This window comes from Melitaea cinxia, chromosome 18, assembly GCF_905220565.1.
Source record: "Melitaea cinxia chromosome 18, ilMelCinx1.1, whole genome shotgun sequence".
Classification (NCBI taxonomy): domain Eukaryota; kingdom Metazoa; phylum Arthropoda; class Insecta; order Lepidoptera; family Nymphalidae; genus Melitaea; species Melitaea cinxia.
Window position 1 is genome coordinate 3792617 of NC_059411.1, and position 16983 is coordinate 3809599.

Genomic DNA, 16983 nt, shown 5'->3' on the forward strand with positions numbered 1-16983 from the left:
TGTTGCTAGTAAAAAATATTTAAACTATAATTGTTCAATTAGTATTTTACAAAGGAGTCATAATTATGTTGCTACAAAAATATTCTTTACCATATACAGAAAATTAATTAGTCGTTTTTTACTACCATTCAAAATACATCAGATTTACATGTGTGTGAGATAGACATATGCTGCATATATTTGTTATAACATACCTGTTGTTTTCCTACACTGTTGTCTTTATCATATATTGTATATTGTTATAAAACTAAACATTCCAATGTGTGCTATTATTTCTAATGTATAATATATACGTTATACATAATTTTTGCCGTTCAATATTTTAGTCTGAAGACATAGTAATGACACCATTAAAACAAATTTTTTCAAAAAAAAAAATCTCATATCATATGTAATGTAAGCCATTGAAAAGTTTTAAACGTAAATTTTTATATATTTCTTCTTAATTTTGTTTTAAGTAGGTACTACATACATATACATGTTTTCGATTTTTTAAACCAAGTTAACTCGCATTTACTTTAAATAATAAGTTATTCAAAGCCATTTTAAATCTTAAAAGGTTTTCGATTCTTGTTATCGAATTACTGATTGTTATCGAAATTTCATGTTCATCATCAATTTGGAATTCATGCGTCATTTAGCCGTAGGTATCAATATTTTTGTCAAAAACTTCGAGGCTCATTTTTTTGGAGTTATCCAAAAATTGAAAGTAATTATTGAATTATAGAAACTTTTAAATTTTAATCATAATTATAAACATAGACATTAGTGTTTATGTGTGTGTTATTATAAAACGCAAAAAAATTTCATATTGGTATAAACCTGTAGTTGCTACAGTATTTTTTTTTAGTCGTGAAAGCCCTTTGAAATTTATTTTGAAGTAGTACCTACGACAATATATGTACCATTTAACGCCTATCGATTGAGATTACAATTTGTAACTGTTTATATTTCACGATTTTAAATTAGTTATTAAACTCTAATTAAAGTGTACAATGCGTCCTGAACGTGAGTAATTTAAAAAAAGAAAGCATTCTAGAATTGTCATTTAAAAGTTCCATGTTAATTATATTATTAGCTCAAAATATAGTCCAATTATTTTCAGAATTAATGCTAAGTAAGTACATTTACTTAGCATTAATACTATTACCATTGTATTTGATTCTTCATTATCAAAATATAGTCCAATTATTTTCAGAATTAATGCTAAGTACATTTACTTAGCATTAATACCATTACCATTGTATTTGATTCTTCATTATTATATATCTTGTTCTTGTAATAATAATATTATATAATTGTTACACAGATAAAAAATATATTAGACATATGTTACTGGATCGATTATTTAAATGGTAGGTAGTTGGTACCTTTTACCAATAGAAAAATAAATAGATATTGGTTCAAATCAATTATATATCTTACCTATAAATACACTTGTACTATGACTCAGTATTTCTATATAAAATGTGAATGTTTAATAAAACTTAATGCATTTATTTATATGATTGTATTTTTATAAATATCTGGTGATCCGGTTTTTATGAAAGTCAAAAATTTCTCATACTCTTGGTGCCTTATAGCGTCCCTTATCGCCTGTTTAATATAATAATAATATAAATGAAAATTTAGCATTTATTTTAATGTATGCTGCAATACTACGGACTTACGCTCTAGATGAGACCCAACTGTAGTCGCATGAGTAAAATATGCGTTAGCCGAGGTGCAGCATAGAAAGAGTTGATTTTTAAAATAAGCCATGTCCATCTTCACACAATATCACCAACAACATTTAAAAGAACTCGTTTGAAATAGGTTATTTTTTAATAGAAATAAAATTAAAAACATATATATTGTACTAGACTTAGTTTAAATAGAATTAAATAGTTCAGATGTTAAATAGAAGCCTTTGAAACATTTTGTTAAAAAAAAAGATTTTAGATCACTTGAAAATTACCATCTAATGTATCTCCTTGACTAATATTACGAATTGATTTACTGTTTTATAAACAATTTGTAATGTAGTGTAAATGAATATGGATGTATCACATTATTTAATAAGTCTCATAGCAACAAAAGCCGTATACATAAAAAACTAAGGATTTGAAAATCGCGTAAGTCGTAGTATAACGATTTTTTATTTGCTTTGTTTAGTTATCTAATATTTTATGTAAAATATTTTAAAATATTGTATAAAATATTTGTTACAAAAGTTTTTACACAATGCGATAAGTACCTTCCTATTCTAGCTAAATTGTCATATGATAAAGTTTTTTTAATACTCTCATATTTTATAATGTAGTTATCTTTTGCTGTTAATGTGAATTATTTTTGTCTACGGTCATATATACTCAGATAATATAATAATTTGTGGTATATTGTAGCTGACTTTAAAAATTCCCATTGCAAATGAAACTAACAATAAATTTAATAAATGGAGCAAGACGATTAGGAACAAAGTCTAAAATGTATAGTGGGATACCTAACTAGCATTGAGAGAATGATTTTTTTTAGAAAGGTTGATGTGCCTAGTGTTATATTTATATTTGCCCTCATTCCACTCTCTGCTTAGGGATATCAGCTTTACATTCTGGAAATTTATTGTGATAAATTCCAATTCTGTTTTTTGCTCAGTATTTTACGTTTCAATGATCTCTCGAAAAAGAAATTAATTTAATTGGCTTCAATTTATTTAATGTATATGTACAAAATATACGTACGTAATTTAAAATATAACATTAGTAAGCTTCACAATGCTCAGGTAATTTTTCGACATATCGTCAAAATCGCGCGTTTCTGCGAGAGTTGAACGAACCTAATGATTTTTGTTCTTATGTAGGTATCAAATCTTATGAACAAAATAATGTGTTTTAATTATATTATTTTAATGTCAATTTAAAATTAGTACTAGTATAGTAAATAAAATTATTTTATAAGAACGTAGTGCCATATAAACTTAGCTTTTTTGATACTTTTGCACATTTGTGCACAAAATTGGTGTGTATTGCCCCAAATAATTTTTAAGTGTTATGAATACTTCATTAGATTTATTGGGACCAGAAAATGGTTATTTATTGTTTTTTTTTTTTTTGTTTTTTAATATATGCACAAAACAATGTTGTTGTATGTTATATGATTCTATGCTTACCAATTTATTTTTAAATTTAATGATTGTCTGTTATTATGTTTGTGGTTAAATATATGCAAACATTATATAACTATTATATTAAATTATAGTATATTTGAGAATCGCTTGTTGTGTCAATAAAGACTTGTTTTTCAAATTTTGTGGTTCATAAGTAATTTAAAATATTATTTCAACAGCAAATATTTAAAGGTTGTCGTAATTATGGCTTTTTGCATTAAAAATAGTTTATATATTTTATTGTTATTCACATAAAAATAAAGTTTTGATCTAAGTGCTAATTTATTTAAAAATATGTTGCCATATGTGATAATTTGTATGTTTCAATTGCATCATGTTGGAGAATAAAATTGAGATCCTAGAATACAAACTCATTTGCTTTTTATATTTCTATCCCTTATTCGTTTATTTAATAAAAATAAGATATAATTTATTTTGAATTTTTTAGCAGGATCACAATTATAAATGTATGGGATGGACACTATGGGATGGATGGACGTTGGTTACTTTATGAAGCCAGGATTTGATCCTTATAGAATTGACACGGACATAGATTAGCTCTGTGGAAAAACTCCGATATAAAATGTTAAGTTCCATTGAGGATCCTGATAGATCTATCTGGATCGAAAAATGCCCAGATTAAATTTGAATAAAGTATTTGGAATACGTTTCAAACACTCAATAGTTTACAATAACTTCCCATCAATCATCGTTTTTTATTTGGATCTATCTGGAGCATTCAGCAGGGAGTGTATAAGCACACAAGGCTATTTTATTTTAGAAAAATGTATGGGTCCTGTAGAATAGATTTCCATATGGATAAAGTTGCGGAACGGTTAGTATGTAATCAAATATTAAAAAACATTTTTATAAAATTTATTAATAGTAAAATACATAATTATTGCTTAGGTATATTTACAAATATAATATTAAAAATATCGTATTATCATGAAATAAATAAGTTAATTTTATATATTTATGATTTTTTCAATTTGTTTAATTTCAATTTGTATGATCATACTTCAATAATTTATACTAATAATAATAATCACAATATTTTTTTTTCGTTTTTAATTTAAGGACTCTATCAACAATCAGTTTAAAATGTCAGTCCCACATACTATAATTATTTGTATGTTATTTTGTATTTAACAGAAATATCTTTTTTAATATAAAAATGTTTATTTCATTAGGAAAAGAAGTCAAAATTTTAGTCATTGAATAACAAAGAGCTAAAAATTTATTTTATCTAATTTTTCAGTTTATAAATACTAATCTAATGCATTACTTGAAGTCATGTTGTAAATTCTTTTATAAAAGACACTAGTTTTTAATTAAACTACATAATTATCACATTATCTTTATTAAATATAATTGCAAGGAACTATGTTTAAATTGAAAATTTTCAATTTCACAGTGCTTTTATTTTTTACTTATTTGTTAAAATATATAAAATTGTTTAAATCACATTACTTAATAAAATAATGTATTTACATACATGTTGGGTATGTTCCACTAAACATCTGCAATGTGTGGGGACAGCTGCATGTTCTTATCATGCCATCATATTGGGAACACACAGCGTTTAAATATGCGTACTACCTATAAAATTCGCCTACAACGCCTGTGGCGTTTTTACGTAAGTAGAATGGCAATTTCAGCAGTCGTGGTTGATGACTGGGAGTAAAGTAGAACAAAGCAGTTATATTATGAATTATAAATCACAACTTGGTAGCCACAGAACAAGCTTGCCAAGTGTACACTAATGATATAACCAAATAATATAACATTCTTAATATCAATGATTTTTTTTTCATTATTACAAATTTAGCAATTAAAATTTCAGAATATTTTCATACCACCGACACCATAAATCATTTGTCTCTGTAATTCTTCTGCATTTAAAGTTCCGTCTATACTAGTACAGTTCTGATTAAATACACTGTAAGCTGATACTTCACCTTTCTTTTTAGGTCTTGTCCTAGTATTTAAGCAAATGCCTATTAATACAGATATAACAAAAAATACAGCACCGAATTGTATTGATAAGAAGTATATATACAAGGTTATCCAGATTAGAGCATAAATTGACCATTTGGTTATGAAATATCTCCAGGATTCTTGATTTTCTTCTATGACAGATTCGATTTCACTAGTTTCTGAGGTAGCATCAATAGACTCATCCATTATAAGACTTTGTTTTGTTGGTTCTTGTATTTCCTCATTTTCTAACTGCAAATGACAGTAAAATTACAAGGTGAGCATTTCTTATAAATAAAAGTTTTTTTTTTTTATAATAACAGTTTAAAAAGTTATAAATGAAGAGAAATCCAATGAAACAATAAATAAAAAAAACCACGGTTTATTGAAATTTATAGTATTTGTACACATAAAAAAAAAAAACAAATACAAAGGAGATGCAGAGGAAAAAATGGTTGAATCTTTGAGTTACAAACGTTTAAAGTAATGCATAGCGCTATACTGGACTAGTTTGCAGAAAATATAATAAAAAAAATAGTAAAATAAATTACATACCAATAGTACTTCTTCTTCTTTCCGATATCCTTTATTTTCCATATTTCTAAACGTTTCGGGAATTATGAAGTTTACAATTTTCTCTTTTGATTTTTCCAGCTTTTCTTTTACGTTATTTATAATTTCTTTTCGTCTTCGAATAGCACGATACTCTTTGAGTTTTGCCTCCATAGGGGAACTGATTATGTTATCTTTTGAAGATGATATGTATATTTTAATGATTTGAGTAATGTAAAAAGAAATATTTTTTTATTTTGTTGGTTGTAATCGTTACACAAAAATTTTAGGTTTTATTAGACTAGGTTCACAAAGGTACGTCAACAATGTGACGAGTTAAGCGAATTTTTCTTTTAAAACCAAATATGAAATAATAGAATTAACCTTCTGTCTATTCATCCAATACAAATATTTTTTTGCTAATTTTTGTTGACGTTGAATAGGTATCGCAAAAAGTAATGTCACCGTCAAAGTCAAGTGACACTAGATATATAAACGTACCGACTTTCTAGTATAAAATAACATTTTAATCATCAACATTAGTATCAAAAATTTTGCATAAAAACTTCATCAATCATGATTATTTCGTATGATTACATTAAAAATCTTTTAACGTTAGTAATATTACATAATTTACTATATTTTAAATATTTCCAATCTTTATTTTAATCTAGCAACACAAGAAACGGCGCGAAGCCCGATCAATATTTGGTGAATTATGATACCAAAAGACCGACAAACGATTCCAAACATGTATTAAAATTACCTAAGTAAACTATAAAATAAAAATAAATGGATCATCAATCCGATATGGGTGCTTACGGAGAAAATTCTAATGTGAAAAATAGCGGGAATTATATTACTATAATTCCTGTAGACTACTCAAGGCGGGGATATCCTATTCAAGCTGAATATCAATATAAGTGAGCTATTTTTTTTAAGTATCGCATGGTTTTATTTCTATAGTATTCAAAAATTATTTCTTTTTTATTTATTACCTACTTACACATAAAACAATTCTCATTGTCTTAAATATAAAAAATTGTATTTACCTCTCGAATATATTTTTTTCTTTTTATTAAAAAAAAAAAGAATTACCGATTTACACCTACCGTCGTATTTTTTATTACTGTTATTAATTACCAACGTTAGCAACGTGTGTTATTTAATTTCGGTAAAGTGAAAAACAAAAATTGAGTTAAAACTATAGACATTATTACAATGGAAATTATAGTGGTGTTTTTGTATATTTATATTAACATTACAGTGAATTCAGATCTCGTGAAGAATATTATAGCGTACAGAGTCAAAAACTTCAAGCAGAAGTAAACGCTCACTTGTATTCGGTCTCGCAGAGGTTACCGCATCTATCGTACAGTCCCTTGGGGCGTCACAATGAATGGGACAAGCATGACTCTCACAAACCATTACCGGATTCGAAGGAGAGCAACTCTTCGGACTCACTCGAGAAGAGTGTTATGGGTAAGAATAGACTAACGCCTCACATTTAAGACCCCCAGTTGGATTTACTCCTCTATTGGGGGTCCAGAAATACATACTATATATATACACACAAACGTCCAGACCACAACAAACATCTGTATGGTAGAATAGACCATATTCAAATGTTTGCCATGAACGGGAATTGAATATTTCACCGCCAGCGCAACAGCCAGTTCTGTGACCGCTACACCAACGCGTCTTCAGATTGAGTAAAAAAGACAAATTGATTTTATACAATGACGAAGTCCAAACTGTCCATAAATTAGTTCTGTGTGTAGTACAACTAGCCGTCGAGGATTAAATCTCGTATATCTCGTATCAATAAAGAATATTTGTATAGCCCATTCAAACCTTGGTTGTGGTCTAGGCGTATCTGTTTTTAGATTTCACACAAAATTAATATACTGGTTAAAATATTCGATAGTTTGGTGTAACGCCGGACGCGTTTGTCAAACAGTTCAGTGCGTTTTATTTGTTTGACAAAACATGAAATTAACGACAATATTGGCAGGACCTGGAAGAATTTCAGGTTGATGGATCCTTGGTTTAGAAGGTTTAAGTCAAGAGGTCAGTCGAACAAAAACAATGTCACATATCACTTATATAAAACCTAAAGTACAAAAAAGCGTGCGCATTTTGGTCCGATGAAATCGTGAAATTGAAAAATTTTGTCATAAAAAATATTGCTTTTATCTTCGGAAAAAGAATTTTTCAATGTATGTATTTTAGCTTAGCTTAGTTCAAAGGCTATGTAAAGTACGAAAGACAAGAACAAACAAAGAATATACTTTATTATCTGCACTCGTTCACTCGTCCTGATATTTGCAGGTTCAAATCTCAGTAGTTGTTCCAATCAAACAGGATCAAGTAGCATTGCGGCAGGTTCCTTTAGCACTACGGAACCTATCACGAGCGGCGGTAGTTCATCGAGTGCCATATCACCTCCTCTGCCAGGTCACAAGTTTTCTTTTAGGTCATATATCAATACCTGGTTTAAAAATTGATAGAAAATCTGTATGTTTTAAGAGAATTTCTCAGACGTGTATTTTCGCCAATCTGATTATTAATAAGATAATATTTATGCATATAGCAATGGATTATTTACACAATAAACTAGTGTGGCCTTTATTTTGATTTAATAAAAAAATCATACAAATTGTGTCGCCACCTATTTTTTATATCGCCACCAGCAATATAACTTCACAGAAAATATTCTGTTCGGTAACGATAACATACGGTTACGATACTAATATACAGGATCGTCTGGCAGCACGGTTTCCTCGTCCAGCAGCACATCCAATCCGGTAACCTGCGTCTACTTGATGTCCCGAACTGCTATCATGGTTGAGATGAGTTCGGAGGAGGTACCCTCATGTGTGACAGCAGCAAGATTCCTAAATGCAGTGTTGAACACAGAGGAGTTGGGACTGAGTACTCCGAGTGCCAGAAGTTTGGCTACAAACGTTTTTGCCTTGTGGATGTCCAGTCCACTACTTGGTAAGTATTTTTTTGCAGGAATTGAGCACTTGTGTATAATAGATAACGATAGACCAGAAGCCAATCTAGAACACTACAATTTTTATTGATTTTAATCGCTACCACGTCTATGCCCTGTCCTATACCCAAAGGTTGTCTGGAAGAAATTGCTCTTTTAGCGATAAGACCGTCTTTGTACATCTTCCTCTAATTGTACTTCTTTTAATTATTAATATTATTATTATTATTATTATTACCAAATTTAGTTTATCTTTGCGTAATTTAACATGTCAGAAAGACAAAGGGACCAGAGAAAGAATAGTTGTGTATTATATATTATACATTATTATTATTACATAGTATAAAACAAAGTCCCTTCCCACTGTCTGTATGCTTAGATCTTTAAAACTACACTACGGAAATCTAGGGGAAGGTTTATATGCATAAACCATGCATAATATAGTAGAGGAACACTGATAGTTTTAGAGGTTTCTAATATGATGTTGTAAAGAAACATTTTTTGCGCTTACATTGCAAATATTTATTTCGTGCGAAGCCGGAGCGGGTCGCTAGTATGGTTCAATTTAATGCCTTTCGCTATACAGAATTACAGATGATTAAAACGATGACTCTCTTATAAAAAAATACCCAGAAATAATTTTCTGATATAAATTTTTAGTACTGTTTTCAAGAAACCTGAATCTTTTTATTAGGTAACTTTAAATTATTTGATAACTTTTTGTCATTGTTAAACATTCTATCTTCAAATTTTTCTTAGAAATTCAATTAAAACCACACCACTGCCCGTGGCGTATCTGGTCCAGCTGGCAGAAGTTACTACAACGATATGGACATGGATCGGAATCTCGTCGATCGAAGGACCAACCAGTTTTACGACTTCAGAGAAATGTTTTCTTTCCTAGACACTTGGAAGAGGGAATCAAGTAAGTTGCGTAGAATAGCTTAATACTCTACTAGTAATGACTAAATTTAATTATTTATACTGTGTAACTCATAAATTTCTCATATGCGTGATATCAATTTTTTTTATTTATTTTTTTAAACCTTTTATTTTCCGTGCTTGAAATTTCAATGAATGAAAGGGTTCATATCTTTATAAATATTTTGATGTAAAAGTAACTCATCTTTGACCATTTTTAGTGAGTTTTTTTTTAAATAGCTTGGTTGGCAAACAAACGTACGGTTCACCTGATGATAAGCGATTACCGTACCTTATGACAGACGTCTGCAACACCAGAAACATCGTAAGCGCGTTGCCAACCCTATTCCCATTTCCCCCCAGGAGCTCTGGTTACTTTACTCACTAACAAGAACACAACACTGCTTGAAAACAGTATTTTTAGCTGTGGTGTTCTGTAACGTCGAGATCCTCAGTCGGGCTGCTCCTTATTTTGAGCGGGAAATTTCTTGCCTACTTTAGTTATGTTCTTAACTTCTTAAGAAACTTAAATTATTAAGTTTATATTCTTAAACTTAATTCAAATTTAACAAGATTTTTAACCGACTTCAAAAAAAGAGGAGGCTACTCAATTCGACCGTATATATCTTTTTTTTATGTATGTTCGGGGATAACTCCTTCGTTTATGAACCGATTTTGATAATTCTTTTTTGTCGGAAAGGAGATATCCCTAGTTTGGTACCATGATAAGGAAACCAGGATCTGACGATGGGCTCCCAGATAAATCGAGCATAACTTTTTACTGGGTGCACCGATTTTGATTATTTTTAATTTAATCGAAAGCCGATGTTTATCATGTGGTCACATTTAAATTTTATCGAGATCTGATTACAACTTTTGGAGTAATCTTGATAATGCGTATTTACTTGACAATATTTTTATCTACCTACCTTGTATTACTTGTCGATATAATTGAACTCGGTTTTTCTTCATTTGCCTGCAAACACAATTATCTCATAAAAAATAAACCTATTGCAGAGATTCCCGAATACAGGAGTTATTATACGAGGAGGCTCGTCATAACGTGGTGACTGGGAGGTATCCCCTGGAAAGTTCACAGGCAGTTATGTTGGGTGGACTGCAGGCTAGGATACAGTTGGGACCTTACGATCCTCATCGACACACTGCTAAGTACTTTAGGTAGGCTTGGTAAACGTTTTTGTCTTAAATTCGTAACTCCTGATCATAAGATGAACGCTCTATCCGATTTGAGTGAACTATTTTGGAGTTTTGTAGTTTCTAATTAGTGTCTGGAATAATTTAGAATGAAAGATGACCTCAGATGTACATTAGTATATCATCTCATTTAAAAGACTCAATATTCGATCAGATGTACGTATATTCGAACATTTTTTTTTTTTTATTACGCTTGTTAGCATTTTTCATGCTAGCTAAAAAAATACAATGGCCCATAAAAAACAGCTGTTTGCCTTTGATCAGATCCATCTAGCGTTTTATATTTCGATGTGCTATATCCGAATTTTTGGTCCGTTTGTACCCTACATCCACTAATTTTGAGTAAATTAAAAAAAAAAACCGCAAAAAATGGCTATCTGCACAAAAAAGCATTTATGCAGATTTTTTTTTAACCTAGCACAAGTATGTTTCTTCTGTATTTCAATGCGCTGAAGTCAAATCCGTAGTTTAAGAAAAAAAAACCGTTAGCATAATTTATTACAATAGCGATTAAAACAGGTTTTTTGCAATTTACTCCGGAGTTGGAGGGTGTAAATGCAATTTTTTACCATTTTTGGCGGTTTACTGGCTATTTAAAACTTCTCGATGTCAATTTGTTCATAATTTTTTATAAAATGTTTCACATCAATAATTTCATTCGACCCTCATTATACTATATACGACCGGATCGGAGGGCATCCGTAGATAGAAAAACGAGTATGCTTTAGGCCACACGACTGAAGTAAAACTTCTTTAGTTATATCTAATTTATATCTCCTTCACATCTACCGTTCGCCTCGCTCGATCACACTTTTTTTTTAACACTAGGTCGGCAAACAAGCGTACGGCTCACCTGATGGTAAGAGATTACCGTAGCTTATAGACGCCTGCAACACCAGAAGCATCGCAAGCGCGTTGCCGACCCAATCCCCAATCCCCCAGGAGCTCTGGTCACCTTACTCACCAACAGAAACACAATACTGCTTGAAAACAGTATTATTTAGCTGTGGTCTTCTGTAAGGTCGAGGTACTACCCTAGTCGGGCTGCTTCATATTTTGAGCAGGAAATTCCTGCTGTGCCCTACCTCAGTTAATAACACTTTTCGTAACGCTTCGTCCCGCACTCACCAGCTTACTCCCCAATTCAAGCGCGCGTAAAGACGTTTTACTTCAAAAAAAAAAAACGATGTCTATAACGTCGGTCACCAACCCTGCCCAGCGTGGTGACTATGGGCAACACACATGAGTTCACGCATTTTAGGCGAGAACTTGTGGAGGTTGGTCCAGCAGTGGACTGCAATAGGCTGAACTGATGATGTCTATAACGTCCCCCAGGGAGCACCAGCAGCTGTACCTGCCGCGGCACGCGCGCTCGGGGCGCTGGGCGCGCGCGCTGGCGGCGGGCCGCAAGGGCAGCGCGGAGGCGCGCCTGCTGGAGCACGCGCAGCGCCCGCCCGCCGCGCCGCCGCGCAAGCTGCGCCACAAGTACCTGGCGCACGTGCGCGCGCTGCCCACCTACGGGTAGCTGCTAGCTCCTGCACTACCCCCTTTTTTTTTTTACGTGGGGAAAATCCATCATGGATACCCTCCAGCGCGGGGGCGCCAGAGGGTTATGTCAGACTCCTACTGACTAAAAACCACCACGTGTTAGCAGTCATCCGCCTGGGTGGGGCGAGAGGGGTCGCGCTAGCATTCGCCACCTTCCTGCACTACCCCTGCACTATATATATTGGCCACAGCGTCTGTTGCAGATGATTGTTGCAGCGTTAGTGTGTTGGTAGGATCCCACATCGTCGTTGATGGCTATAGAGCCCTATTGCCGCCCGGCATTTCTTGCCACATCGATTGCACTCAAATCGCGAATCCGTTGGAGGAGATGAGACATAGCGCAGTTTTTTCTGCTTCGAACAAACGAACGATTCTTGGATTTTGTTCTTTATAAACTTTAAAAGTAATCTAACTAATACGATAGAAAATGTTAAAAATTAAGTAAACCCAAAATGATTTCTTACTCATCAGATATACTTATTTTTTGCCAAAATTATGACAGTGATCATTTTATATCAGACTAGCGACCCGCCCCAGCTTTGCAAAAGGTTGCAAAAACTATCAGTGTTCCTCTACTATATTATACATATATACCTTCCTCTGCAATCACTCTATTTACTAGAGAAAACCACATCAAAATCCGTTGCGTAGTTTTAAGTATAGCATACAGACAGCGGGAAGCGACTTTGTTTTTAACCGACTTCCAAAAAAGGAGGAGGTTCTCAATTCGACTGTATTTTTTTTTATGTATGTTACATCAGACCTTTTGACTGGGTGGAGCGATTTCGACAAATTTTCTTTTAATCGAAAGGTGGTATGTGCCAATTGGTCCCATTTAAATTTATTTGAGATCTAACAACTACTTTTCGAGCTATATCTAATAATGCGTTTTTACTTGACGCTCTTTTCGTCGACCTACGTTGTATACTTTCTACTGGATGTACCGATTTTAATAATTCTTTATTTTGTTGGAAAGGAGATATCCGTAGTTTAGTATCATGATAAGGAAACCAGGATCTGATGATGGGATCCCAGAGAAATCGAGGGAACTTCTTGAAAATCCGCAATAACTTTTTACTGGGTGTACCGATTTTAATAATTTTTAATTTAATCGAAAGCTGATGTTTGTCATGTGGTCACATATAAATTTCATTGAGATCTGATAACTACTTTTTGAGTAATCTTTCATAACGCGTAGTTACTTGAGTATTTTTTCGTCGATCTACGTTGTATTACTCGTCGATGTAATTGAAGTCGGTTTTTTTTCGTTTGCGAGCAAACACAATTATATACTATGTAATGATAAGTCACCTGCCTTTGCAATAACTATAATATATTTGGTTACAGTGCGGCATTCTTCCAAGGTCAGATCGAGCAACCAGTCAGAAGTCTCACAAGTTTACTGACACACGAAGACATTCCAGTACTGGTCGCTGTAAACTCTAATGGAATTTACGTTATCGATGATACAGAGAGTGTAAGTGTGATTGATCGTTTAATAATATTAATATGGGATTAATTAATATTAGTTAGTCTGATCCTTCAATTCTCTTATTTGAATGAGAAAATCAGCAACCGGTAACTCTATTGCGGTGAACTAAATTCAGTATTGGAACTCCTAATATATCAAAGATATATTTAAAAAACATATATCTGGGGATGAAAACGTACATTTCTGTTTGTAAAAACGGTTACGTCATTAATTAACTATACGCATTCAACCTGTAATAGCCCATTGTTGGGCATAGGCCTCCTTCTCCATGTAGGAAAAGGAGGCCCATGTCCAGCGGCTTCATATATTGTAACGTTATACCAAAGATATAATTATATTTTTCAAATAAAGTAAACATTTTCCAAATGTTTTTCTAATTAAGTATGCTTACACTTTAATGAAATACGTTGTTGATCTTCAGACGGTGCTCCTAGGATTGTTGTACGAAGAATTGTCTTGGGACATTGGACTCCCATCCGACGACAATGAGGATTGCTTGCCGTGTCTCTTCTTGCAGTTTATGGTGGTCGAGAATGGGTTACGTGTATCTAAAATATTACAGGTGTGTATGTGGCAATAAATGACTTATTAGTAACAGTTTTTATTTTGAAGGGCATTGATTTATATGTCTGAAATTAGATTGCCTCATTTCTTTATGTTTTTATAAAAACTATTATAAAATATAAGAAAAATTCTAATATAATTCCAGGTTTTCTCTAAGCAAGCAATAATGATGGATACGCTGATCGAACATTTTGCTGGTGAATACAGGAAGAGACTTGGACAAGAGACACCGAGTGATCACGCGAACTACGATTACCATTCCGGTAAAGATTTTTTTTAAAGTCCTAGATACTAAAAAAATACTGTTGGTTGTATTTATTACGTATTGCGGTATTTTTGTAAATCATAATGGGGCATCTCGTACCGATTTCGTCGTAATACTTTGATTCGTCATCGGGCAGGTATCAGTTGCTTAAACTTATAGTTATTACGTATTGCAGTATTTTTTGAATCACAATGTCTCATACCGATTTTGTCGTAAATACTTTGATTGATCGGGCAGGAGTCAATTGTTCAAACCATAGACTTTAATTTTTCTACCCTGACATACCAACTTAAAGTTTGGTCCCCAGATTCGGGCAGTATCTCCCTGCCGCCGCTGTCCCGGCCGGACTCCCCGCAGCGCCGCCTGGCCAACAAGCTGTCGCGGCTGGCGCTGGCCACGCACGACGGGCGCGGCCACCTGCTGGGCGGCGCGGGCGACTGGCACGGCGCGCTGCACCACCGCCAGCCCGCCTGGATCCTGCCCAAGCACTAGCTGGCCCACCACACTCGCGGTCCAGCCTTAGACTACCAGACAATGAACCTGCCCAAGCACTAGCTGGCCCACCACGGGCGCGGTCCAGCCTTGATACACACTACCGGACAATGAAATTTCTACAGCAAAGAATTATCGATAATTGTCAACTGCAAAAATAGCGTATTAGTCCGTTAGATCTCCAGGATTTCTTTCGTTCGTATGATGGTGTGTTCCCAGCTGCGTTTTTTTTCAACGCACGACGGGCGCGGCCACCTGCTGGGCGGCGCGGGCGACTGGCACGGCGCGCTGCACCACCGCCAGCCCGCCTGGATCCTGCCCAAGCACTAGCTGGCCCACCACACTCGCGGTCCAGCCTTAGACTACCGGACAATGAACCTGCCCAAGCACTAGCTGGCCCACCACGGGCGCGGTCCAGCCTTGATACACACTACCGGACAATGAAATTTCTACAGCAAAGAATTATCGATAATTGTCAACTGCAAAAATAGCGTATTAGTCCGTTAGATCTCCAGGATTTCTCTTCGTATGATGGTGTGTTCCCCAGCTGCCTTTTTTTTTCAACGTGGGGAAAATGTTATGTCAGACTTTTACTGACCAAAAAGCACCACGTGTCCGCAGTTGTCCGCCTAGGTGGGGCGAGATGGGGTCGCGCTAGCATTCGCGACATGTCTCTTAGCTACCCTTTTTAAATCCATCATGGATACCCTCCAGCGCGGGGGCGCCAGAGGGTTGTGTGAGACTTTTACTGACCAAAAAGCACCACGTGTGCTCAGTCATCCGTCTGGATGGGGCGAGATGGGGTCATGCTAGCATTCGCCACCAGTCCCCCAGCTACCCTATCTCAGCTGTTAACTAATTGAGATTCAGTAGTCTGCATTCACAACATATGCAATTTTATTTCAATAACTTAAGAATAACAAACATGTGGAAGAAGATGACAAAATAAACATACTGAACGAAACTTTCTAATTTCTTGTTATGAAAGAGTCGCTTTTAAAAATTAACTTAACCAAGCTTTTAATTGTGATATTATGAAACATTAAAAAAGATCTCTTTACATTTACTTCACCGATTTACTTCTATTTTTAAGTAATGTGAGCATGTGATTTTTAAAATAAATTAATGTTCTTTAAAAAAAGTTATGAAATATTTCTTCTATTGTATTCACTTCCTCTACTATTACCTAATTACTGTCGAAAGGGCAGTAAATTTTAAATGTCATTATCTGTCTGTATCTGTTTCGTCTCAACTAATAAACTGAATTTTTGGTACACAGGCTGTGAATAGAAATATCTGGATTAAGCTGAGTTTGAAGATAAAAATTAAAATTATGTGTATACTTAGAGACGGATTTACCCGTATGCTAGATTATATAGATTCAGATATTGAATGGGCATGTCCACAACCTTTGTATTGCAATGGGAAATTAAGAAAAAGATGATATGGAATGGTCGGCCTAAAAAAGGTCAGTCGACTAGCTTGATCCGCGCCTGACTGTACTAGTAGGAACTAGTGTCAATATTATTTTTTCAAGTAAAAGGCTTCAAGCGAGTGACTGTCCAGATGTACAATATCACTTCCTGGAAGCTTTAATTCCCGATATATCAGCACTTTAATAAAACGAAGCAACGTAAAAGCTTAATTTTCAAATGGATTTTGGAAATGCTTTTACAATTAATCCAGTTAACTCGAATATTATTAATAATTTTAAGAATATTAATATTAGCTTATAAAAGATCAATAAATGGGCAGTCGACATTAAAAAGATACACAAAATTGTAGACATACCTACTATATACAAAATCTAA

At 33.7% G+C, this 16983-nt stretch overlaps 2 protein-coding genes across 2 annotated transcripts; one reads left to right on the forward strand and one right to left on the reverse strand.

Annotated features, from left to right (window-relative positions):
• Window positions 1-4568: 4568 nt before the first annotated feature.
• Window positions 4569-6160, reverse strand: LOC123662232. The gene is made up of 2 exons (XM_045597104.1): window positions 5681-6160; window positions 4569-5377 (listed from the first exon to the last, which is right to left on the reverse strand). The coding sequence occupies exons 1-2, from the start codon at window positions 5849-5851 to the stop codon at window positions 4988-4990; spliced, it is 561 nt and encodes a 186-aa protein (XP_045453060.1). The 5' UTR covers window positions 5852-6160; the 3' UTR covers window positions 4569-4987.
• Window positions 6161-6469: 309 nt separating this feature from the next.
• LOC123662231 (FERM domain-containing protein 8) lies at window positions 6470-16118 on the forward strand. The gene is made up of 12 exons (XM_045597103.1): window positions 6470-6600; window positions 6945-7159; window positions 8009-8134; window positions 8438-8677; window positions 9435-9600; window positions 10614-10775; window positions 12147-12332; window positions 13707-13836; window positions 14273-14413; window positions 14561-14678; window positions 14988-15395; window positions 15720-16118. Exons 1-11 carry the CDS (start codon window positions 6470-6472, stop codon window positions 15170-15172), a joined length of 1800 nt encoding a protein of 599 aa, XP_045453059.1. The 3' UTR covers window positions 15173-15395; window positions 15720-16118.
• Window positions 16119-16983: the final 865 nt, after the last annotated feature.